The 26,988-nt window shown below is 48.2% G+C and overlaps 3 protein-coding genes across 3 annotated transcripts in view; 1 reads left to right on the forward strand and 2 right to left on the reverse strand.

Moving 5' to 3' along the window:
* paplna (papilin a, proteoglycan-like sulfated glycoprotein) overlaps positions 1-7,209 on the reverse strand; it is a 29,777-nt gene extending 22,568 nt beyond the window's left edge. Inside the window, exons 1-3 of the mRNA XM_060051392.1 lie at positions 5,808-7,209; positions 4,446-4,496; positions 4,078-4,181 (exon numbers count right to left, since the gene is read on the reverse strand). Coding sequence (XP_059907375.1) covers positions 4,078-4,181; positions 4,446-4,496 — 155 coding nt within the window. The 5' untranslated portion in view covers positions 5,808-7,209. The remainder of the gene's footprint in view (positions 1-4,077; positions 4,182-4,445; positions 4,497-5,807) is intronic.
* A 308-nt stretch (positions 7,210-7,517) lies between these two features.
* psen1 (presenilin 1) lies at positions 7,518-22,913 on the reverse strand. The gene is made up of 11 exons (XM_060051546.1): positions 22,775-22,913; positions 22,256-22,343; positions 19,901-20,214; positions 18,300-18,441; positions 16,307-16,374; positions 15,764-15,984; positions 14,804-14,902; positions 14,119-14,217; positions 13,293-13,469; positions 12,504-12,622; positions 7,518-12,057 (listed from the first exon to the last, which is right to left on the reverse strand). Exons 2-11 carry the CDS (start codon positions 22,289-22,291, stop codon positions 11,902-11,904), a joined length of 1,431 nt encoding a protein of 476 aa, XP_059907529.1. The 5' UTR covers positions 22,292-22,343; positions 22,775-22,913; the 3' UTR covers positions 7,518-11,901.
* An 864-nt stretch (positions 22,914-23,777) lies between these two features.
* LOC132457427 (enhancer of rudimentary homolog) lies at positions 23,778-26,651 on the forward strand. Its single transcript, XM_060051727.1, has 4 exons — positions 23,778-23,968; positions 24,472-24,559; positions 25,023-25,143; positions 26,337-26,651. The coding sequence occupies exons 1-4, from the start codon at positions 23,966-23,968 to the stop codon at positions 26,437-26,439; spliced, it is 315 nt and encodes a 104-aa protein (XP_059907710.1). The 5' UTR covers positions 23,778-23,965; the 3' UTR covers positions 26,440-26,651.
* The last annotated feature ends 337 nt before the right edge of the window (positions 26,652-26,988 follow it).

The raw sequence follows: 26,988 nt of genomic DNA on the forward strand, positions 1-26,988 counted from the left end.
TGCATTGCCCCAAAGGCTTGAATCCAACAGACAGACAGACAGACAGACAGACAGACAGACAGACAGACAGACAGACAGACAGACAGACAGACAGACAGACAGACAGACAGACAGACAGACAGACAGACAGACAGACAGACAGACAGACAGACAGACAGACAGACAGACAGACAGACAGACAGACAGACAGACAGACAGACAGACAGACAGACAGACAGACAGACAGACAGACAGACAGACAGACAGACAGACAGACAGACAGACAGACAGACAGACAGACAGACAGACAGACAGACAGACAGACAGACAGACAGACAGACAGACAGACAGACAGACAGACAGACAGACAGACAGACAGACAGACAGACAGACAGACAGACAGACAGACAGACAGACAGACAGACAGACAGACAGACAGACAGACAGACAGACAGACAGACAGACAGACAGACAGACAGACAGACAGACAGACAGACAGACAGACAGACAGACAGACAGACAGACAGACAGACAGACAGACAGACAGACAGACAGACAGACAGACAGACAGACAGACAGACAGACAGACAGACAGACAGACAGACAGACAGACAGACAGACAGACAGACAGACAGACAGACAGACAGACAGACAGACAGACAGACAGACAGACAGACAGACAGACAGACAGACAGACAGACAGACAGACAGACAGACAGACAGACAGACAGACAGACAGACAGACAGACAGACAGACAGACAGACAGACAGACAGACAGACAGACAGACAGACAGACAGACAGACAGACAGACAGACAGACAGACAGACAGACAGACAGACAGACAGACAGACAGACAGACAGACAGACAGACAGACAGACAGACAGACAGACAGACAGACAGACAGACAGACAGACAGACAGACAGACAGACAGACAGACAGACAGACAGACAGACAGACAGACAGACAGACAGACAGACAGACAGACAGACAGACAGACAGACAGACAGACAGACAGACAGACAGACAGACAGACAGACAGACAGACAGACAGACAGACAGACAGACAGACAGACAGACAGACAGACAGACAGACAGACAGACAGACAGACAGACAGACAGACAGACAGACAGACAGACAGACAGACAGACAGACAGACAGACAGACAGACAGACAGACAGACAGACAGACAGACAGACAGACAGACAGACAGACAGACAGACAGACAGACAGACAGACAGACAGACAGACAGACAGACAGACAGACAGACAGACAGACAGACAGACAGACAGACAGACAGACAGACAGACAGACAGACAGACAGACAGACAGACAGACAGACAGACAGACAGACAGACAGACAGACAGACAGACAGACAGACAGACAGACAGACAGACAGACAGACAGACAGACAGACAGACAGACAGACAGACAGACAGACAGACAGACAGACAGACAGACAGACAGACAGACAGACAGACAGACAGACAGACAGACAGACAGACAGACAGACAGACCTATTCCTCCAGGCATGTCAACAGAGAGACACATCAAAGCAACCTTTCACTTCAACGACCTGATCCCTCACAGATCCAAACCAACGTCTGGAGGGTGAACCCGCCGTTGTAACCTGGTATGAAGTGACGCTCTGTTCTAAAGGTCACGCTTACTCCCTTACAACAGGACAACCAAACACAATGACAAACACAACGACAAACGGCCCGGAGGTCGGCGCGGAAACGAACACCAAAGACTACAGTTTGAGCAGCACTCATTTTTATTCAGTACCAGGATTACTTAGAAATTTCTCCATTTTAAAAAATTTAGCCATTTGTGACATCACACATGGAGGGGTGCAAACAGAGTGGGGGTCTTCTCCTGGGATGGACATGCTAGCTTTTTCTGCGGGAGGGCAACACTGTGTTAGAATTCAGGGAAAGAACAACGGTTCTGAAGCGAGACGTAGCGGCATGCTTGAAGGGGACATATTATACCACAGGTGTGAGTGTCAATCCACCTAGATGTATGACGGATAGATGAGCAACGTTTGCTACAGTCCACTGGGTAGGCTGGTAGACCGATCTATCCAGCACACATCTAGATGGACACGCCCACTTGTGATGTCAGAAGAGGCCGATTTCCCAAACGGCTTGTAACGACAGAATGATGGACTCCACCCCTTTAATCTGCGGTAATGATACGGGATCGGGACCGGGTTTCTGATAAAGCCCGTCCACACTGTGACTCAGAGTACAGGAGAAAAGCCTCCTGGGAGTTCTGAGAAATCAGCCCAACAAGACAAAACATGGTTGTCGTCCCCCCCCCCCCCCGCCCCCGCCAAAGTACCCATCATACTCTTAAGTCAGGCCGTGACTATCAACCTGGTCTCCATGGAGACGCACGTCTAGACCAACACTCTGATTGACTCACTGGCTCACACACTGAGGGCGGGTCTGGACACTGGAGAACCTACTAGAACCCTCCAGAACAGGGCTGGTTCTAGACACAGGACTGAGGGTGGTTTCAGGGTTATTTTATGTATCATTTACAGTTTGTTTCTGACTGGTCGGCCATTTGGGTTACGTAACAGAAATTCTCCCTTAGTTGGACCACAGACTTTGAATTGACCTGAACTCAACTTTGAAGGCTTGCACCGTGGATGCAAGCAGAGACACCTTGTGAATATCGACATCAGTGTATACCTTAAGGAAACGACTCCCTTTAGAACCCACTAAATCACGCCCTCTCGCCTCAGGCCACTGTCAGCATCGCGGGCACCTGACGTGTCGGAGCGGATATATGGATTCACTAATGCTCTGCTCGTGGGCCGTGTCTCGCCCACACTCCTAACGTCGAGGTTCCCTTCCCTCGGGCTCCTGACACGAGCACACGAGCGCGGCGTTCTCTCAGGTCTCAGGTATTCACACGGTAAACACCGTGTCTGGCTGCGGCCGCGGGGGAGATAGCGGCGGCCGTGTGGACATAACACCGCCGCCCGGTCGGGGAAGCACACGGACGGCCCTAGCTATGGCCGCGTCGGTTTTTAAAGATTCATTCGAGCATTTTAATGCTTTATTCATGAGAGATACAACGAGAGTAAGACAGGAAGGTATGGGAGAGAGACAGGGGAGGGCAGGCCGCCAATGACCGCCGGCTGGAATCAAACCCGGGTCGCTTATAATAACGTTAATGTTTGCGTCCTCCCTTATCGTGTATTTGATGTATTTTCTTTATAATCTCGGGTAGTTTTACCGTTTCTCTTTACATTTTACTACTCTCCTGTGCTTGCTGCTGTGGACCCAGAATCTCCCGTTATCCTGGATAAATAAACCACTCTCTTATCTCTAGCTGGAATATAAACAGTATATAGTGCATCTTCTGGAATATGTGGGGGGGTAAGAGCCCCTAATTTGGGCTAAAGGGGAATCTTACTTGGGAAGAGACGTCCGTCCGGGGTGTGGTGGAACATGGACATAAATAGATCAAGCTTGATGACTATAAGGGTTCACTTCCTGCTTGTTGCATTAAAGAATAACAACCGTGTCAGAAGAATGACAGCACAGAGGCCCTGGAGGAGCAGAAACAGCCTGAACCTGCCCCAACTGGACCCAGACACAAAGGCAGGATCAGCTCACCGGTCTTTACACGTACCTGCAGGCCAACCTCTGACAAAGGGCTAGCCCCCGTCGGACCGGGACCACGCCCTGTTCCCTCTCTGCCTGAGTACGTCGAGATCTTTCTCTCTCCCTCTCTCTCTCAGAAAGAACACAACATCACGTCCTTTTAAAAAAGGCACAGAAACGGTCCCCCTTTGGGTGTCGAATCAACTGGCATATAATCGCTTAATAAGAATCAACAATCATTTATATGAAACATTATGCACCAAAGAGACGGAGAGGGGCAGAGAAAGGGATGAATAGTGCATGTGTGAGTGAGTGAGTGAGTGAGTGAGTGAGTGAGTGAGTGAGTGAGTGAGTGAGTGAGTCTGTTTCTGTGTGTGCGTGCGTTTCTGTGTGCTCAATCAAACCGCTTCTATGTGAACTGCCCGTCTACACGCTCTACATCCAGACTCGTGCGCTGCCCTAGCGTGGTACCTCTGGGTGATGCAGCGTCTGGTTCTCATGGTAACGCCGCTGCCACAGGTGCGACTGCATTCTCCGTACGGCCCCCAGGGCTCCCAGTTGTCTCCGGTGGGCACCTGCGGACAGACGGCCGGTCCAGAGCCCGTTACGGATCACTCACTACTGGGTGATGGACGGCTTTGATTTAAAGCGGCGCTCAGTGAGGATGAGACACAGGAAGGGGTTAAGGAGCAAGCAGGGGTCAGGGGTCAGGGGGGGGGGGGGGTGGTCGTGCTCTAGGAGGACCACAGGTAGACCACAGGTAGAGGACCACAGGTAGACCGTGGGCACCGGGGATCAAGCCCGGCCGTATTCAGGTGTGTTTGAGGGTCTTTAGTTACCGTGAGTGCTGGTACCAGGAGCAGCGGGAGGATGGCCAGAGACACCAGCATCTGGGAGGAACCACACGGGAGAATTAGGCCTCAGAACTCCTGCTAGACGACCAGACCTGCTACGTCTGAGGTGGGGGCTGGACTCGTGGACCCTAGTGGACTATACTACAAACACAGGCCATCACATGCCTGTTTTTAGGCAAGTTTTAGGGAAGGCCTAGTGGACTGGAATAAAAACAGGCAAGGACCACTTTCTGCGCTGGCCATCAGGGTTGGCCTGAAACTCAGATTGCCTCTTTATCTCTGTGATACGTAAAGTGAGTGTTTCTCCCCCTGACTGCTCAAACGACCCGAACCACGATGTCACGCGTGAGGGACTGTGAGTACGTCAGCTCAGTGGTCCTGCGTTTGGCCCCCTGTGGAGAGTATCTCTGGGGCCTCAGACCTGGGGGTGAAAGCCATCCTCACACAACCCGACGCTGCTTTGCCTATGGGTTCAGTGTTTATACTGAGCTGTAATGGGAACCAGCTTGGAACCACTTGGTTTGTTTACCCAGGTCTGCATTTCCTGGTGGATCGACCTGCTTCTGATGGACTGCTATGGCAAATGTTAAATTAAATCCATCAGAACCTTTATCTATACTGGGGGAAAGAGCGAGGAGAGGTGACGTCAATGTTTTATCCCTGATTACAAGAAAACGATTAAAAGATGAGTTTAAGTTTAACTGTAGAAATGCAGAAAATATTTTTGGATTGTATTGTATTTGTATTGCATACGTATATTGTTTGATGCATTTTGTATATGCATTACCAAAATACAGTTTACCTAATGTATAACAATAATATAAGCATAAGCGATTTACCTGTGATGAATTGATTCATGTTATTAGGGAGCCTGTTGACAGTTCGCACAGGGTAACGCTGGTTTACTGTGAGGAAGTCATATCTCAAGCCAATCGAATCAATACTATTTCAATAAAGTCTCGATTGTTCAAGAGAGCGTCCGCCCCGTTTCTCGATCACATCTTTAGAAAGACTAAATTATTATGTAGTCTTTAAACGTGTCACTTGAAGGATAAGTACTCCTATCATTCATAAACATGCCTTGTTGAAACACAAACATCCCAAAGTCGAATCAAATCCCAAAGTTTAATAACGTGCGTATAATCAGTGTTACACCGACTGGGTTTAAATGAACCACCTCCGTTTACCAGACACACTCATGTTATTATCTCATCAACTATTTCTTGGCTGTAAAGAATGAAGGCACTCTTGCAATAAGTGGTTACCCCGCTAAACACAGTCTGACCGTTTGAATAAAACGGTGATAACAACAACCTTACCCGAGCCTTGTTTAAGAAGAGAACTTACTTTGTAAGTGATGATCGCGATCCACGGGACTGCTAAACGCCTGGTAAAGCTCCTCGGGGCGGACTCAGAGGAACCCGGTGTGGCCCACACTGTGTGGAGGTGGTCCTGATATAGGACGGGAGGCAGGCTGGTCCCCGCTCCCTCCGCTGGGGGCTCGACAGGAAGCGCACAGGAGGAGGAACAACTCGCGGATCAATGTGTGCTACTGCTGCAGTGGCGGCGCACTCACGGCTCCTGTAATCACTGCGCGTATAGGGCAATTACGGGCCCCCGTAACTCAAGAGTGACCGCAGCCTTTTCACGCACTGTAATTTAAGGAGAAGTAAAAATAACGCTAAATCAGCGTGTGCGCTAGTTGTTGCGCACTATAGGTGGTTCTTAGGGAAGTTTACGGCCACTTTTGTGCTAACCAACGTCCTCATTATGTCGCTATATGCTCCGGGAATGCGGGTACGGGGATATCCGCAAATACCCCAGACCGTGTTTATCCAGTTATTTCAACTGAAATCTTGGTGTTAGTTAAAGGTAGGATATTGATGGTAAAAATGGAAAGTACAGCTAATTGTACTCCGATATGACACGAGGAAGGAGTGAAAGTGACAGTAGGCCTGCTATGAAATTGAGGCAAACCACTCTTGGCGCAATCAAATCACCACCCAGTTATTTTCATATTCAGGCCTCGGAAACGACAGCATGTCTCCCACAGCTGGGCGTTATTTATTACATGCAGACATATAAACATCACACAACTTATTCCGGGCTTGTAGTGCAGAACCTTCTTGCCATGTGAAAGACGTGTTTGTCCTTCATCATGCTCCAAAAGCGTCCAGAAAGTGCTTGTGCGTGTTTGTGTGTCCCTCTTTGCGCCCGCAGACTCAGACACCGACACGTACCAACCGAGGTTCGGACAAACATGGACTGCGTGGGATGTGTTCCTCAAACATACATGATGCATACATAATCAGTGTGCTAGGCGGTACCGGAGCCAGGATTCTTGCACCATAGACCAGCTCAACCCAAAAACGAAATAGCCGTATATAGACTACAGACTCCAAGAGAAATGTGTCTAGTCATAATGACATCCTTAGGCTTATGTTTTAGTAAGTATGGTTGGCTGATCAGCAAATCCTATAAGTGAAGTAAAACCATATTGCAAACTAAAACTGACTGTTGAACATAATTTGCAGGGGAGGACACTGGCATAGTAGATTGGGTGTGACTGCAGTGAAGAGAGGTTAAACCCAACACCAACGTTTGGATGGCGCAATAGCATTATTTAATTTAGTCATGCAGTAACTTCTGGGAGAGTAATTGGCTCCTAAAGTGGCCAAAGTATAGTGCTTCATAGCATCCAGGAAACCCTAAGCATTGGGAAATTCAGATGTTTTCACAACAGAGACCCACCTGTCATTCCCGTTGGAGTCTCGACGCCAGGGAGAGGCGAGGTTGTGACGCGGGGAGGTGTTTGTTTCTTCCTGCATCCCGAGGGAGGGCCGTGAGATGTTTACTGGGAATCCGGAATGTTTTGAAGGCCGCCGCAGCAAAAGACCTGCAACTCGGTGTTCCCCTTGCCAACTTTAACTTAGTCAATGATCAAAAATCATTTATTTGGTTGGAGTGGGAGAAAGAAATCAGGTAATCGTTTTCTCCTGCTTCTGGTTTTCTGACCCAGGGAAGAGGTGTAAAAAGTAAATCAAAGAAAGGCAAGGATTTGGGTGGAGAAGAATGATCAGCCATGTTTATTACAGACTCAGCTCCACTAAAAGGTGACCACCCACTTCTTCTGGGCCCTGGTTCAGTTAAGATAATATCCAACACATGGGTGTAACCACACACATTCTTGGGGTGGGGGGGATATACAGTAGTAGAACATGTTAAAAATGCCCTCCTTTAACTAACACCGTCAACAGATCTTTCTCGTTAGTTCCTATTTATGTTCAATTTATTTGCGTTTGTCAAGAAAATGCAAACAAACAAATAAAAACACACGAAAAGTGCATGACCTCCACCTCCCATATTGAACACATGGTTGCGCCCAGGGTCAGCCAGCCCACACGTGTAGATACTCAGATTAAAAATGTTGGCGCTATTAATTGTCATTTAAGGAGCTCCGAATAAGTTCTCAGAATCTCAGAATCAGTTCTCCTAAAGTTCAAAGAATCTCAGAATGAGTTCTCCTGAAGTTTTAAGAATCTAAGAATCAGTTCTCCGAAGCTCAGAATGACTTCTCCTGAGGTTCTAATCCACCGTATGTCGTTCTGGGCTGTGATGCTAATCTCAGGGGTTTGATTTGGTCAGCAGTCCTCAAATATACAGTATGTTCTAAATGTGCACATTTTGATGCATAAATATCAGAATTCTGGGAAAAGCAGTTTTGGGGAGGGGTGACAGTTGGACCCCCCGATGTTTGTCCGTGGTTCCGCCCCTTGATCCAAAAACTGTCCTTAATGTGGGAGCAGACAGGCTTTGGATAGTTATAGAAATGGAATGAGTTCGAAACAACATCCATTCCCACTTTGGGAGAAAAAAAAAAAATGAACCCCCTTTTCAAACAAATTCCACATTGTCCGCACCCAAAATTTTCCCCAAGAAACCCAACTTTGATTCCTGGTCATTACTTCTCTCCATGGCATTAACAAGAGCTCCAAACCCACAAGACCCTGGTTGACGTTGAAACTTCCTTAGCTTTACATTGGTCCCTCCCATCCCTAAAATGTACACATATGTTCGGTCTGGGTAAACACAAGACCTACATGTTCCAGCCACAACCCTAGAGGACGTCCCACCACATGCAGTTCCCCCATCCAACAAACCGTTTCTATAGCCCCCCCCCCCCCCCCCCCCTCCCCCCGCCACACACATTTAGATCCAGTGCCAGGAAACCCAAGAGACCTCCTCCTGTACCGTCCGACACCAGACTCTCTACAGCCTTCATCTCTCCAGGGTTCCTCTTCCCGGTTCCTCTGGAGGAGCTTCTTCACAGCTGCCGGCGGAGCTTCTGCGCCTGCCGCTCCTTGGCCTCAAAGGCGTACCTGGTGTCCTGCAGCTGCTCGATGATCTCCTTGGCCTCCTTCATGTCCTGGGCCAGCTCCTCGTAGCGCTCCATCAGCTCCTGGTTCTCCCGCCGGAGTTCCACCACCAGCTGGCTGAGCTCCCCACTCTGCATCCCGCAGTGGGCTTTGAGCTGCTCCATCTCCGACAGCGTCTCCTCCATGCGAAGCACCAGGCTCTCCAGCTTCTCCTTGGACATCGCTGTGTTTTTTTTTCCCGGTTCTCTCAGGTGGCCGAGCGAGGAGAGGTTCCGTTTGAGGGCAGTTGAAGTATCCCGTCGGAACGCGCTGACTTCTGACTGCGCCCGGCTGGTGATGTTTGAGGTCCAGACGGATCGCTAAGTGGTAATCCCCTCCCTTGAAGATACGCTAATCCTCTCAGGGACATGCTATTCAGGGAAACCCTGGACCACATGGGATGTGAGCCTTTACCTGAACAACACCCCCCATGGAGTCCTCAGTGGGCAAATAGGATGAGGGTGATTGATGAGGTTACATCATCTTGTGATTCCGGTCGTGTCCCCTTCCCAAGTTGAAACAGCTTACACACCTCGCGCATCGTAAGGCGTGCAAAGATCGCTGGGAGGGGACATGTCCAGAGAGATCACAAACAAATGGCGTGCGGTGTAAAACATGAGCTAAACTGTGGGGGATCAACCCACGAGTAAGATGTCATATTATACCGCCAGTGTGAGTGTGATTAGCCGTTACGAGCCGTTTAGAAAATCTTGCCCCTTCTGACATCACAAGTGAGCGTGCCTACCTATATCTATCAGCCTGCCCAGTGGACTGGAGCAAACGTCAACTGGCACATGTAACACCAGCGGAACAGCAGGAACGGGGGGAGATCCACCGCGACAAGACACTAAAGGCCGGCATCCCCCTGCAGCCAGGACAAAACGGTCCCCATGGCGACACAGTTAACACCTTGCCGTGTTCTAGGCACTGGGCCAATCACAGGAAGGGGCCAGTTGGCAGCATGGGGCGACTCGTTCACCAGGGAAATTCCCTGACCCAGAATTCCAACGGATGTTGACGGAGTTCCCAAATTATGGACCTGAGTGACCCGTCGGCCATCTAGGGCCCGTCTTGGTTCTTCACCCTGGCAGGCGGATCTGAATGCGGAGCCAGGGTGAAGAAGAAAGATGGCCGCCGGGTCAATAGGGCCAAAGGTTTTCCCTGCTTCAGTGTTGAAGGTCAAGGTCTCTCTCCCCTTTCGCTCTCGTTAGGCGCTTGGTAACTGCAGGGTCGTAATCTTACATGACCGCTAGATGTTTCCGATGAACGTTCGAGATTGTACAATTATTTTAAGATATTTTAAGAAAAATGCTGTGTTTTTTTTCCGCTCTGCATTCATCACTGTGCTTAAGAAATAGCAGTTGTATTTAAACCGATTTCATCTTGGGAAAAATATTTGTAACCATAGCGAAGGAAGACTGACGAAGGACTGTGTTCTTGTTTCAGTATTTATTTAAAAAAAAGAAGAAAAAAAAGACACATACGTTAAAGTAATCACTGTTGCATAATGTACATAAATGTACACATGCACGACAGCAAAACAATCAATCACGCATTACAGCCAATCAGACAATCAACAATCAGGATAAAAGTCTCCGCAGGCTGACTTTGACCTCCATGTGAGCAGCGAGAAACAGGAAGTCAGTCGTCAGCGCAACTCCTGACAACGCCCCCTACCGGCATATTGCGTAAGGAATGATGGCCCCGCCCCCGAGAGACTGATATCCGCACCTGGACACTCACACACTCAGTCACACAGCGTAAAGTGTCCCTATGTCGCCACCAGGCGTGGCGCCTCATTGGTCGTCACAGGTCACGTCAAACTTGTGACATCACAAGTGGGCGGGTCCTCTCGGACGCCGTGTCCGACTCCAGCGGGGGCCACGCGTGATGCGGTACGTTTGAGATGGCTAGTGAGGGCCAATCACCACCCAGTACAGAGGTCCTTTGATGGGTCGACCAATAGCTGCTCAGAGGTTCACAGCGCTGTACAGTGGTGGCGGTGGGTGTGTCGCCATGGCGACGCGCACGTCGCCGTGCGGTCACGTGACCACTGGTCCAGCAGGAATAAGGGGGCGAATATGTGCGAGTGAAAGAGTGAATGAAACCGAGTGAGTGAAAGAGTGAACGAGATAGTGAGAGAATGCAAAGAGTGCAAGTTTCATGATTCAAAAAAAGATAAAATAATAATCTTCTTTCCTTCTATAATAACTACGCTTTCACATGTTCCCCTTGGGGAGGGAGAGCCAGCTCAGACCGGTGACGGGGCTGATGGGTAATGATCTCAGTGCTCCACGGTCCCAGGCATTGGAGAACAGGATCATCCTCTTCCCCTCGTCATCATTAAGGTAGTTTAGTTTCAGGAAAGTCTTTCTACGGACGATGCAAACAATGTAATCGCAATGACGCTGAAATGTTAGCAGGCGCTAAAATGTTAGCAGACCCACTGCAGTGGTGTTGGAACGAACCATCACCGCAGTGTCCTTCAGCAAGGCACCTCCTCAGTCCTTGAAATAAAAAGTTGTTCTTCAGTGCACATGCACGGCGGGCCAAAGCAGACGGCGGTGTTAACGTGTGTGTATGGGGCAGGGGGGGGGGGGGAGGGGAACGCAGCGTGCGGGGGGGGGGTTGTGCTCTGCTCCATCGACCTCTCGGCCAATCAGAGATCAGAACAAGGCCGATCGTCTTCTCCCATTGGCTGGAACGGAGGCAGGACCGGACCATCTGGTTAGCAGTGAGGGGGGACCGCCAACAGCCCAAGATCCGTTCAATTAAAATGTTCCTTTTTTTATTCATCGTAAATAAACAAAAAGTGAGGAGGAGGAAGAGGAAGAGGGCTAGGAGGAGGAGGAGGATGGAGGAAGCAAGTCCTTCCAGCATGAAGGTGATGAAACAACTAGTTCCGTTGTTCAGTTCATGAGTCCACAAGAGGCTAATGGGGGAGAGGGAGACTCACCCGTCGCCCCCCCACCCAGCACCCCTGCCCCGGCCACCAGCCCCCCCCCCCCTGTGCCGGGGAGGTCCTGCTAAATGTAAAACTGGTACAGAGCCAGCTCGTCCATGAAGGGCCTCACCAGGTAGTCGGTGGAGAAGTAGAAAAACAGACCGAAGAAGATGGAGATGGGCAGAGCGGGCAGGGCCTTCTTGAAGATGGCCAGCAGGAGCAGCGTCAGACACAGACCCTGAGAGAGAGAGAGAGAGAGAACAAGATCAATGGGAAGAAAGAGACACACAGACACAGACAAAGAGGGAGAGATGGAGGGTGTGAGAATTACGAGAACGAAAGAACAGTCTTTCGAGTCTATAATAAAACCAAAACAATGAGAATACAAATACACGAGAGGCGCGCACACAGAGACAGAGACAGAGACAGAGAGGCATTGAGACAGAAACAGAGACACAGAGAGACAGAGAAAGAGAGAGAGGTGACACTACAGAGAACAATAGGAGCCAGAAATGGAAAGAATGACAGACAGACAGATGCATACAAAACAGAAGAAGAGAGAGACAGATCGACAGTGAGAGAGAGGGACGGAGGACAGACAAACAAAGACACAGACAAAGAGAGAGAGAGGCAGAGCAATAGCCAGAGGAACAGAAGGACATCATGAGAGTATGGAGGACTCACCACGAGGATCGCCACGAAGCAGGCCAACGTGGTGTTCCAGTCCCCGCTGGCCGTGGCCGAGGCCTTGCCCACCAGCATGCTGTAGAAGATGAAGTCCCCCAGACCCAGCTTCACACCCCCTGGGGAGCAAGGCAGGCGCGTTAGAACACACAGACACACACACCCACATGTCGACACACTCAAAACACACACACGTAATTATTGTACAAACAAGCCTTCCCCAACCCATTTCTACTACATTGAGAGGTAGAGGGAGAGCGAGTGTGAGGGGGAGAGGGAGAGGGAGGGGGAGAGGGAGAGGGGGAGAGGGAGAGAGGGAGAGAGAGGGAGACAGACGCTGAACATGTAATTGTCGTGAATAATCGCTTCCTGATCGGCCGGGACTATAAATGGTTCCCGTGCCTTTGACAGTATTTCGGAGACCCAAGCCCATCCCAACAAACGGGATGTAAAAAGAAAACACACACGTATGATTAAAATCCCATCAGCGTTTCATCGTGATTGGTTCTCACGGACAAGGGATCTTTGTTACCGGGTAGAACTGAGTTCCAAAGACCCCGGGAAGAACTAAATGCTCCAAAAAAACGTCAAGTTACAACTAAATGCCTAATACCTTACGAAAAACGCTAAAGCTACGGAAAAAAAAAAGCTAAACGTAGGAAAAACACTTAACGTGCCACGCTCGTAAAAACGCCAGGGCCCCGAAAATGTCGAAAATACCGGACTTCCGCAAGTAGGAAACGGATCCAAAAAGTGGGTAGAAACCCCGACGGCGGCGGCGGCACTCACGCTCCTCGTCGTCCTCCTCCTCCACGGGGGGCCGGTCCGAGGGCATCTCCTGGATCTGCCGCCGGGTCTCCTCGGTGGACTGCAGCTGGCCCAGCTGGTTCTGCTGCTGGTTCACCCAGTCCCGGCTGAAGCCGCTGTCCTCCTCCCGCGGGCTGCTGGGGGGGGGAGAGGCCTCGGCTGGAGGGGGGGCGAGCCACACCACAGCAGGTCATCAGCGACAGTCCCAAGTCCCAAGATGCACTGCGACGTACAAGCCCTATAGAGCTAGGACTATACAGAGATGGGTCTATATAGAGCTAGGACTATACAGAGATGGGTCTATATAGAGCTAGGACTACATAGAGATGGGTCTATATAGAGCTAGGACTATATAGAGATGGGTCTATATAGAGCTAGGACTACATAGAGATGGGTCTATATAGAGCTAGGACTACATAGAGATGGGTCTATATAGAGCTAGGACTACATAGAGATGGGTCTATATAGAGCTAGGACTATACAGAGATGGGTCTATATAGAGCTAGGACTACATAGAGATGGGTCTATATAGAGCTAGGACTATACAGAGATGGGTCTATATAGAGCTAGGACTATATAGAGATGGGTCTATATACAGATATGACTATATAGAGATGGTGATAGAGATGAGACTATTTAAAGATGGGTCTATATAGAGATGGGACTGTATAGAGATGGGTCTGTATAGAGATGGGACTGTATAGAGATGGGACTGTATAGAGATGGGACTGTATAGAGACGGGTTTACTAGATGGGTCTATAAACAGACGGTCTATAGAGACGGGGGGGCTGTGGTCCCTCTACTCACCCAGGGGCTCTGGCGCGGGGGGGGCCTCGGGCACCTGGGTGGTGTTCCTCTTCGGCGGCCACTCCGTGTCGGCCATGTTGACCAGCCAGACCATGGTGGCTGCACACAGCAAGGAGCACATGCTGTCATTAGGAAGAACCGGGAGCAAACCTACCCAAAATGCACCTCACATTTCAAAGTAAAAGTCCCACTGCCACATTCAAAAGATTAAGCTTGATTTTGCTGTGAAATCTGATCTGAACTTCAGGCTGAACCAGGGCTTGCTGCTTTGGCCTTGCGTGCCAACTAAGAAGAGTAATAATCGTTACTACGGCTCTCTGAAGTCCAGAAGACAGCCAATCGGAAGTCATCTGGGAGTTCATGAATATCTCGAACCCGTTTTTTTGGGGAATTCCTTCAAGATATTCCGATACTATTTCTTGCGTCCCGATACCAATTCCTTCCTTAACTCGAGTATGGGCCGATACCGAGTGTATACAGATACAGCACCTAGATTTGGATTACTAATAGCACTTGTTCTGGGTAGTGAATGAGTCATGTGACGGTATCGGATCAGCCCATAGACTTGCGTACTCGCCGATACCCGATGGTATTTCCGATACTGGTATCGGTATCGGAACAACTCGATAATTCATGAGTCTCACTGCTGATACAACAACCCCCCCCCCACAACAACGGTCCTTACAGGAGTAGATGAGGGCTGGGAAGATGGGCTCGTTCCTCTCCTGGGCCGTCTCCACCAGGATCCTCAGAGGGCCTTTGGGCGACAGCACCGCCAGCAGATCTGTGGAGACAGGAGAACACAGGGGTCAGATGACACCACCCACAGCCAACTCACTGCTCCCTGAGGGGACATCCACACCCCTAAGAACCAGAGTGAAGATACAGGCTCAAACTGGAGTACTCCCTCCCTGCCGGTAGCTTTGGTAAACTGATCCAGAACAAATGTAATCTAGTGTCATCATATTATATACAGTGTAGCCCTACAAGGCTAGGTTGTCACTTAGCTAAACCTAGCATAAGAGACTTCTGCAGGCCAACATAAGATTAGCATGCTGTACAGAATGTGGGGAAAATTTGCTTGCATTTAGAAAACAATCTTTGCCCAGCTTCCACCCGTAGATTCCAGAGGGGAACAGTATGCTAGTGGGTCATCTGATATCATAAACCGTGATCTGTCCGTAGAGACACCCACCCACTAGGGCTTTGACTTTTGCCCAAAGATCATATTCGAAGTTAGTTTGTTTATTAATATTCGAATATATATTAATAATATTTTGACCATATATTAATAATCAGTCAGACCTGGATGGGGCTTCGTGGGGTTTGTTTACCGCGTTGCTATGGTTACCGGTCTTGCGTGTTCCAACGGTTAATTAGGTTTCTAATAAATCGCTGTCTAATCAATACTTCATTCACTGCCTCTTCCGTGGTCATTACAATATTATGAATGGACTGCGTCGGTTTCTCCGACGTCTCTCCCTCTTGGCCTGCCCATAACAGGTTTGAATATTAACTGCCTGATATTTGTTAGAATTTTGATTTATTTTTTGATATTCGAATTATATTCGAATAACGAAGTTATTCGAATATAATTTGGGGTGTCGATTCATTACTTCATGAAGGAGTGAGCAGGTGAGCTCACCGTAGATGGATATGGCGCCCAGGATGAGCCAGGCGGTCCACTCGGGCAGGTACTTGATGAAGACCAGCGCCATGAGGGCGCTGATCATGATGAGGTAGCTCTGCTGCAGTCGCAGGGGGCCCTTCCAGTGGATGCAGATCATGCCCACCACGCCGAAGTTCCAGATGATCACGGCGATGGTGATGTAGTCCGTGGCCACGTTGTAGGTCTTCAGCACCTCCCTGTGAGGGGACAGGACGTCGTCAGGGACACGGAGGTCACTTCCCGCTCTCTTCCTACCTTCATTGACGATTAAGGCCTAATTGATATCTTAACTTTTTTATATATTGATGTCTTCATTAAGTCTACCAATACACATTTTTCTAGCACTTTGTCTTGGAAAAAGGTGGTCTAGAAATAAAGTTGATCAGCAATGTTCTGCTGTGATTGAAACTCTGATCCTCTCCTCTACAACAGGGTACTGCATTCTGCCCTTCGGACTGAACCCACTGAACCCACTGGAGGCAGATGGAGGTGAAGAGGAAGAGCATGCGATGGACTCACTTGAGGTAGATGTAGGTGAACATGAAGAGTAGGAGGAGGGACGAGAGGAACAGCCAGCCTTGGATCACCTGCCGGGACAAGAGGTCATAAGACACGACGCACCAAGCCGTCGCCATGACAACGCCCCAAGACGCCGCGATACACCAAGCAGGCTCAGTCTCCATGACGGCATTTGGACACCAAGCAGGCTCAGTCTCCATGACGACATTTGGACACCAAGCAGGCTCAGTCTCCATGACGACATGGGACATGTTATGGATATTCAACAAAGTACGGACAGGTACCCATGACTAATATTACTATAATACGGAAAAAGATACTAGTACTGATCCACATTGCATCATTGCAGGCCTTACATTACTACAGTATGTACATGTACTTACAGCAGTACCCGCATGAGTCAAGAAGTACTACAGTATGTACATGTACCAATAGCATCAGTCCAACAATACAGTGTGCAGTACTTAGCCGTACTAGCATCAGTCCATCAGTACTACAGTGTGTACATGCATCTACAGCAGTACTGCAGCATGTATGTACAGGTACTAATAGTTCAGTCTATTAGTAATACAGTATGTAGTACTTAAGGGTACTAGCATTTTTCCGACAGTACTGCAGTATGTGGTACTTTGCGATACTAGCGACTACTAGCGTCTCACCAAGGAGCAGCGGTATTAGCATTATTAGCATCAGTACTGCAGTATGTGGTACTTAGCATTACTAGCATCAGTACTGCAGTATGTGGTACTTAGCGGTATTAGCATCAGTACTGCAGTATGTGGTACTTAGCGGTACTAGCATCAGTACTGCAGTATGTGGTACTTAGCGGTATTAGCATCAGTACTGCAGTATGTGGTACTTAGCGGTATTAGCATCAGTACTGCAGTATGTGGTACTTAGCGGTATTAGCATCAGTACTGCAGTATGTGGCGCTTAGCGGTATTAGCATCAGTACTGCAGTATGTGGTACTTAGCGGTACGAGCATCAGTACTGCAGTATGTGGTACTTAGCGGTATTAGCATCAGTACTGCAGTATGTGGTACTTAGCGGTATTAGCATCAGTACTGCAGTATGTGGTACTTAGCGGTATTAGCATCAGTACTGCAGTATGTGGTACTTAGCGGTATTAGCATCAGTACTGCAGTATGTGGTACTTAGCGGTATTAGCATCAGTACTGCAGTATGTGGTACTTAGCGGTATTAGCATCAGTACTGCAGTATGTGGTACTTAGCGGTATTAGCATCAGTACTGCAGTATGTGGTACTTAGCGGTACGAGCATCAGTACTGCAGTATGTGGTGCTTAGCGGTATTAGCATCAGTACTGCAGTATGTGGTACTTAGCGGTACTAGCATCAGTACTGCAGTATGTAGTACTTAGCGGTACTAGCATCAGTACTGCAGTATGTAGTACTTAGCGGTACTAGCATCAGTACTGCAGTATGTGGTACTTAGCGGTACTAGCATCAGTACTGCAGTATGTGGCGCTTAGCGGTATTAGCATCAGTACTGCAGTATGTGGTACTTAGCGGTATTAGCATCAGTACTGCAGTATGTGGCGCTTAGCGGTATTAGCAGCAGTACTGCAGTATGTGGTACTTAGCGGTATTAGCAGCAGTACTGCAGTATGTGGTACTTAGCGGTATTAGCATCAGTACTGCAGTATGTGGTACTTAGCGGTACGAGCATCAGTACTGCAGTATGTGGCGCTTAGCGGTATTAGCAGCAGTACTGCAGTATGTGGTACTTAGCGGTATTAGCATCAGTAGTACTGCAGTATGTGGTACTTAGCATTACTAGCATCAGTACTGCAGTATGTGGTACTTAGCGGTACTAGCATCAGTACTGCAGTATGTGGCGCTTAGCGGTACTAGCATCAGTACTGCAGTATGTGGTGCTTAGCGGTATTAGCATCAGTAGTACTGCAGTATGTAGTACTTAGCGGTACGAGCATCAGTACTGCAGTATGCGGTCGTACTCGGCGGCGGCTCACCGAGTAGCAGCGGTACTTGTACAGCAGCACCAGCACGCCGGTCATGACGATGATGACGCTGATCATGATGAGGGCGTTGAGGACGGCGTACAGCGCCTTCTCCCCCACCGTGTTCTTGTCCTCCGAGAACGGCGTGTAGATCCTGGGAGGGGCAGCGCGGGTCAGTGAGGTCACGACCAGGGAGGGGGGGTGAGGGAGGGAACAGGGAGGGAGAGGGGGGAGGGGGAGGGGGGAGGGGGTGGTGACCCTTCTTACACACTTATGCCGCTTTTCCACCGCACATGTAGCTCGACTCGACACGACTCGACACGACACGACTCGACACGGTAGCAACACGGGTGCTTTTCCACCGCAAATAGTACCTCCTGGACGTGGGCGGGGTCGGCTGCGCGAAAGGGCCGTGACGTATTTGTGTACGCGACGCAAACAACACATACGCAACCCACACATGGACAGAACCCACATAACAACAATGGAGGACATCGATCACATTACTATTATTAGCCGGCATGTTGAAGAAGTTGGAGAAGTGGAACATGTTGGCTGCGGCGCTGCTATGGATGTTACCAGCATGGTTGCCATGTCGCTCTCGTGACTTCGTCACACTCTCTGGCCAATCAGTCGCCGGCCGTCTGCCGACGTCACCTTTTAGCATCGGCTCAGCTCGCTTGGTACCTAGAGCGAGTAGGTACTAGAAAAAGCAGCCACTTCAGGTACCAGATACCATGGTACCGCGGTGGAAACGCAAAAAATGCGAGCTGAGTCGAGTCGTGTCGAGTCGTGTCGAGCTGGTACCATGCAGTGGAAAAGCGGCATTATTGTATGATGTACGTCCTCGCACTTATAGTACTGAGCATTGTGCAGCATCTTATCCTAGCTATCTTCGTCGTGTACGGGGAAGGGGTTAACCTAACAAATGCTAGTGCTTGGCACATGGTTCTATGAACATTCTTACTGTACCGACAGCGATACATCTTTGCTTCTCTTCTTCTGACAAATGTACTTATTCGAGTCACTTTGAATAAAAGCGTGTTACAAGCCCCGAATGTCCACAGGACACTTTTCAGGGTTCAACTTCAGGGTTACACTGACGATTTGCACATTCATCGAAATCAGTAGAATAACATGAATTCGGGACATTTGGCGTGGGAGTGGAACCCCCTCAGCGCTAGACTGTCACTCCCCCTCCTGCCTGGTCCAGTGCCTGGCCCCGGGGAATAATAAGTAAATGTCCGACCCCCACACCGAAATCACTCGAAGCACGTTCGTCTAGCGTCGGAAATTCAAGTCCAAGCCTGAGATGAACCACCAGGGGGAGAGCTTCCTCCTTACATCCGGTTTTCAGTTCAGGTGTAGTTCCACTGTGCTGGTTGATGGACAGACCGGCCCCACAGCCAATGTATGAGCCCCACCTAGTGGCATGGTGGAGCCATCGCACTGTAGACGGATGTTTATTTTTAATTTGTTCTGTGCCTTTCTGTTCAGGACAGTGAAGACAACTGGGGAAGTGGGTTGAAAGGAGAGAGGGTGACAAGAGAGTCTAGAACCGTAATCACCCGATGTGGGTCAACACACACACACACACACACACACACACTTACAGTCTCTGCCCGTCACTCTGCGTGTAGAAGCTGACGGACTTGACGGTCGCCACGACGACCACCATGCAGAGCGTGACGGGGACGAAGAGCATGATGACGTGCTTGGCGCCGTACTTCAGCGTCAGCTCCTCGTCGTCGTCGTCCTCCGCCGCCGCCGCCGCCACCCCCCCCCCCTGGGGTCCGGTGGCGGGGGGCTGCCCGTTCCGCTCCGCCCCCCCGCCCCCTCCAGCGTCCCCGTCGGCGCCGTCCCCGCCACCCCCCCGGGAGCGCAGCCGCAGGCCCCCCGCATCGTCCTCTGGCCTGGGGGTCACCGCCTGGAGGACAGAAGGAGGAGGTTGAGTCCTCACTACTGATGGGGCTCGGCGATTTGGCCTAAAAATAAAGACTCTGTATTTTCAAACCAAACCCAATTACCGATTATAATTAAATAACTGAAAAATATACATTTGATTTATTTGAAGAGTAACAATGATTAAAAAAAAAAAATCACGATAAATAACACATCTCCCATTCTGCTGCGTGCCTCAGTTTAGGATGTTGGAATAGATGTGTTGCACTGCTGCTTATGGTTGCCACAGACTTAACACTCACTTTTTTCAGTGCATGCTGCAATGTTGATATTTAACCTTCTAAAACAAAAATCGTCCTAAACCATTAATTCGAATTACGGTAAAAAAAAAAATCAATTAATCTCCTAGCTCTAACTACTGACCTCTACTAGTGCACTGTCCTAGTGTACTGTCCTATTGTACTAGCGCACTGTCCTAGTGTACTGTCCTACTGTACCAGTGTACTGTCCTACTGTACTGTCCTACTGTACTGTCCTAGTGTAGTGCACTACTGTACTAGATCGTTAAGCCACAGCAATGCTACAATTGTGCAACAGCAGAGGAGAAGAACTGGAGTGGAAACTCTGGATATCCTGGAGTCACTCATTACGAAAAAACAGGGATACATGGAGTGTTTGTTTCCTGGTCCCGGAGACGTGAGACAAGTAACAACAAGTTTTCTGATACCAACACCCCCGTTTATACTCCTGGCTGGTGGCTGGGTCTAGGATTGCAGGAGTAGAAACTAGTTCCTACTCCTGTACTCCTCAACCCAGCCACCGTACAGTGTCTGGGTCGAGGAGCGCATTCCGCTCAGAACTGAACCGGAGAACTCTCTCCGATGTATAAAGCCAAAATGCCTCCCAGCGGGAGGCCACCAGAGCTCCTGTTGTCACATCAACATGGGTTCGGTAGGACTGTTCTGTGGCCATAACATTGGAAGTCTTGGCAAAGCATCATGGGTAATTTTACCATGCCAAGGTTGCATCGTTGGAGCGTGGAACACACAGTCCAGCCAACTGCATAATGAGACATTTCAGACACCCAAGGTGTGTGCAGTACGATTAACCAGCGTCTGCACTTTGAACAAGAGAGCCTTATATCTACTGCCAGGAACAGCATTTATACCCTTTATCAGAGTATAACACAACAACTGCATGCGGTGCATATTAACTCTTAAATCTCTCTTCGGTTTGTAATGAGGCCGTATCGAGAACAAATAAACATATCCTTGGATGACAAAGTTATAAGGGTTTGGTGGATAGTGACCACGAAACACCAGCATGCACAGTGGAATGACAGGAAACACGTTTAATACCCCGCTGGGACAGATCACAAACCCAAGGTGATCGGGAGGGGGTTCATGTAGATGATGATGATGATGATATGGAGTTTAGATGTTCTCCAGGGATTCTAAACCCAGTGTGGCTGAGGCTCATAATAAAAAAAACTCAAAAACGAGTCTTTCCACTTTCCACACCACTCGAGCTACATTAGTAATGCCTGTTCGGGCACATCTCCTTCGTTGAAAAAGAGGGATACTCCAAATGAAGGGAGACAAAAGGATTGTGTCATATATCTTTAGAAATATCAACGGGTTACAAATAAATGTGGGGAATGATTTGATTGGTTGAATAACTGTCAGACAACCACATACACAGACATTGTTTAGGATAGGTGTAATTTAGAATACAAGAATAAATGACATGCATTGAAGGATATACACCATTGTAAACGTTGCAGTTAAAATGTGAATAATTTCTTTCAAACGTTACAATGTCGATTGACTCTAGAGGAAATGTGGAAATAAATTTGACCCGGTAAAATGTTCATGATTAATTAATGGCAGGGTGAGCCGTAATCCTTTATTCATCCCATTAAGAGCCTCCTGGACGTATTAACACTCTGCTCAACGAGTGGAACAATTTCGCCAAACAAACACGATTTGATTTACAATGTTCCGCGCATACCGAATAGTATCTGTGCATGTGGTGCACCGCGACCTGAGTGCATTGCTCATACACACCGTGTTGTTCTCCACGTCCTCTGCATTGTTCGCCATTGTCGGCCCGAGCTGACACTTGTCCTCACATGCAAGTCGCGTTCTTCTGTATCTGAAAGAGGTTAAACGTATTGACGCAAATCAGCAAAGCAAAGCAAACGATAACAGATTGGCGAAGGAGCACCGCACGTTAACAGAGGCGGTGCAGGATGACGAAATGGGCGGGGTGGCTTAGTTCAACATGCTATGAAATATACATTTATGTGGCTGTTTCTACACAAAGACCACATGCAAATGATCATGGTGTGCAATATCATAGTGCCTGCTGAACCACCTGTCATACGGAGAGTTATCATACATGAAAAACATACTTTCTGATCGTATGTGAGAGCTGTGATTTAGTGAAATGTGCTGAGATTGTTGGGGTGTGTTGTAGCGTTAGCTACAAGGCTAGCAGATTTAACGTTTCCCAACCGGCTCCTCGGCACGGCCACCATGGCGCCCCGTTAATGCAGTCAGACGGTATGAACACGTCTGTCTTACCTGGCAAGGCTCGTAGACACAGCACTTTATTTGGCATTCGGAGCGTTCTCAGATGTGTATAAAACCCGGGGACTTTCTCCCTCTTCTTCTTTATTGTTCCCCCCAACAGAGAGGATCCGGTCATGATCCGCTACTTCCTGGTCACGGGAGGAAGGTTGAAAAAAATAGTAAGCATGTTCTGATAAATAAATAATAAATAAATATGATGAATATAAATGAAAATAATCATAGGTGTGTTAATATTGAGTAAAATATTCTGATATTGAATCAGAAGCCCAGCAATAATTTCAGTGTATGTTTTATTAGTTTGGTTTGGATGATTATTTCTAATTTTATGTGTTAACAGATGTATAGTTCGCCGTTTAATGTATGTATATGTATATTTATACACACTATTAATATGTTTTAATTGTTTTCCGTTTGCCTTTACGTCATTTCAGAAAAAGCCTTGCGAGATGTAGTGAGTGACTACCCCGATATCTGTTGGCCTATAACAGATGTTAACTTGGAGCAATCATAGTTAACTGTACGTTCAGAATTTTTTTGTTTGTTAGCCATTATTTAAGAGCCAGTACATGCATAAAAACCCCCACTTTAATTCATTCGTATATTGTTATGTCTGGCCGAGGCACAGCGTTTTTGGACATAAACATAAAAACCTAGATGCGCTGAGAGAAACGTCGGCGCGGCCGCCATTTTGAGGCGGGCGACCATTGGAAATCCTTTTTAATGCATCCTGTAAGAACACATCAATTGACATATTTTGCATGCATCAAAAATAAAATAAACATGTACATGTTTATTGAGAATTTGTCAAAGAACTTCATGACGGAAATAGGCTTTTTAGTTACCACTGAAGTTTCACTTGCTAAATTGTATCTTGCTGTTATGTATAGGTGTATCAATACCCATTTGCTGAACATCGGTTGTTAGTCATGTGAAATAGTACCCTAGTAGATGGTTTTAACCCCTTCATCTCTTGTTTGATTTGGTGTACCGTTACCTTCCCAATATGGCGACCACGAGACGTATCGCCGCACTCTGATTCTATACAACAGTTTCTATGTTAACAGATCTGTGATCTCGCTGGGTTACGACGTTATTCTTCCGGTGTCAAAGTGTAGCTCATCGGTCATTGACGGAGCGAGCATCAAGCATCTACCAAAAACGGAGAAGAAACGGCCCAAAGCAATGGTTAGTCTTACACGATACAACTATTGTGGCCCAATCATTTTTTTATTTGGTTTACATTGTGATATTGTCACGTGCTCTGTCGTCCAGCTGACGTCTCGAGCACAGGTGTGCACGTCTAGTGAGCGTCCGCGGAGTGTAGTGGTCGCCATCAGCGTTGAAAAAAACAGTAACATTCAGCGTTATATGATGCTATAATATAACAGCGTTATAGGATGATACGATGGCGTTGGACCGTGGGCTACTGCAAACTAAGATGCACGGGAAAAACAACGATCGTTTTGGGGTTCGCTCTGTGGCCTGACGTGGACTAGGCAGAAAATAGGTCACGCATCCAGTTTCTCACAATGACTCGGGACGAGAATCAAATTCGTAATTTAAATATGTAATTCTCGCTTTAGTTTGCATGGTCTCTCTCTCCAAGTCAGACTTGGTACCCTGGATGACTGTAAAACAAATGATGCGTGGTTATCAGTTTCTAATAATAATCGTTGTTGTGTTTGCAGTCGCACACCATCCTGTTGGTACAGCCCACCAAGCGGCCCGAAGGGCGGACGTACGCAGACTACGAATCCGTCAACGAGTGTATGGAAGGTGAGCAAGGCATCAACACTGGCGAGGATAGGGGTTCAAGATTCCAGGTTGAAGGTCTGCTGTAAGAGGAATCTTGTTAAATGGAGTATAACTGTACCTGTGGCTACACAAAGCATTTTAAAACGAGTGCCTCACATTCGCCCGTTCATGAGGCCCATTCATAGATGGACCGCGGGGTCAGCCATGCAGGGCCCCAGCCTGGACGTCAGTTGGGCATCTTGCCTGGAGGCGCCAGGGATTGAGCTAGCTTTAGCCGTTCTAAGGGCCATTCCTTTTTCACCCAACAGCCGTCTTGGTTCCATTCAGAACAGAGTTTGTTTAGCGGTTAAACCCAATATGGCCGCTGGGGGAATGACGGCAAGAGGAACCAAAGCATTTACACTGAAGACTTATTCTTAAGACTTATAGGTGTATGTTGGCAGTAACAGCTGTAAGAGGGTTAACCGGCGTGTTGTGTTTCCAGGGGTGTGTAAGATGTACGAGGAGCATCTGAAGAGGATGAACCCCAGCAGCCCGTCGATAACCTACGACATCAGCCAGCTGTTCGACTTCATCGACGACCTCGCTGACCTCAGCTGTTTGGTGTAAGTGGCCGTGACGATCACGCATCACCGTGTTGTCTAGCAGACGCTTTCAACCAAAGCGATGTGCACAGATATACGTTTTCAGGTATATCTATCTGCGTGTATGTTTGCCGATATGAAAACTTTAGAAATAGTTTTGATTAATAGATGGAGTTCCATGTTTATGCTACTTTGTTGGTTGAACCACTCCCCAAGTTTAGTGCTTGGGGGTTGTCGCCATGGCACCAATTCCTAACATTCATGAATTACTATCTATTTTATATTGCTGGGAAAACAAGATTTCGCCAAAATCTCAAATTTCTTTTTTTTGTGTTGCATTTGAACACATCAATCATATAACTGAGCCGACCTGAACACATCACATTTGACACTGTTGGCTACTTTTTTTTAAGCTAACAAGCTCTATATTTTAACATGGATTTAAAAACTGGATTACTATTTTTAAATGACGGGACTTTCTAGACCGTCCGGTTGTGTGATTACTACCGCTGCTTTGAATGACTGTTAATGCACACGGTGCCGACTCCGAGCCCGTCTGCACAACGTCTGCAGCAGCAGCAGCTGACAGTTTTTGGTTGGACTAGACGGATACAGAGTTGAGGGAGTTTTTTTTAACCCAAAGACAGTGAAGGTACAACACTTTTATATAGGCCTACAGTCCAGTGTTAAGATATGACCAAAATACAAGCTGTGGTCGCTCACACTAAAGCTCACTGTGGGCGTGCATGAACCATAAACCAACTTGTCGGCGGCGGGCTGTAAACAGTGACGGCGCCTACGAGTGACGTATTAATCGCGCGACTCAACGAATCGATGACGAATCAAACGAACGCTTTTAGTAATCGATTTTTAGCCATTTGTTGTTGCAGCCCTAATATTACCCCACCAGGTGTGAGTGTGATTAGCCGTTACAAGCCGGGAAAATCTGCCACTTCACAAGTGGCCGTGTCCACCTAGATGTATGACGGATAGACTGCAGCAACGTTTGCTGCAATCCTCTGGGTAGACTGATCTATCCAGCACACATCTAGGTGGACACGCCCACCTGTGATGTCAGAAGAGGCCGATTTCCTAAACGCTTGTAACGGCTAATCGCTCTCACCTGGTGGTATAATGTGTCACTATTAAGTGTAGACCCTGAGAGTTTGTGTGCAACCTGAAGACTGATGTCTGTCTTCCCCCCCCCCCTCCAGGTACCGTGCCGACACTCAGACCTACCAGCCCTACAACAAGGACTGGATCAAGGAGAAGATCTACGTCCTGCTGCGGCGACAGGCACAGCAGGCGGGGAAGTGAGACCGGAGACCGGGAGCTGATTCGGGACCGGGGGCTGGTCTGGGTGGGGGGGTGGGGGGTGGGGGTGGGCTGAAACGTTGTTGTAATAAAATGCGTTATTTTCCTATCTGTCACATGTCAAAGGGATGGGTGGTTTGTTTTGCATGGGGAACAGCGTTTATTTTCTATGACGATGTCCGGGTTATAAATAAAGAATTGCTTTAAAAAAACAACTCTGATTGTTAAAGCGTTTTTCTCTTTCCTAAGAGGCTTTAGAGGCCATAAATTCTAGCCCAACTTTATGGATGTCTGAGGGAATCACAACTCCACCGGGATGTTTCATCTCTATTGCCATGGTTACCTGTCCGAATTCAACCAACATCTGGATTAAACTGAACCAAAGTCATTGGTTGTGAGAGATCAATGTTTAACAACCATAACAAAGCGATTGAAGTAGTTTCTTGCCTGCTAAATTGACTTGCAGATGCAGATTTATTTTATATGGATGGCGTTTATCTGCGATGTTTCTGGATGAGCGACTACTTTGTTGTGCGGTCTAACTGGGACCGT

Source organism: Gadus macrocephalus, chromosome 5, assembly GCF_031168955.1.
Source record: "Gadus macrocephalus chromosome 5, ASM3116895v1".
Lineage (NCBI taxonomy): Eukaryota > Metazoa > Chordata > Actinopteri > Gadiformes > Gadidae > Gadus > Gadus macrocephalus.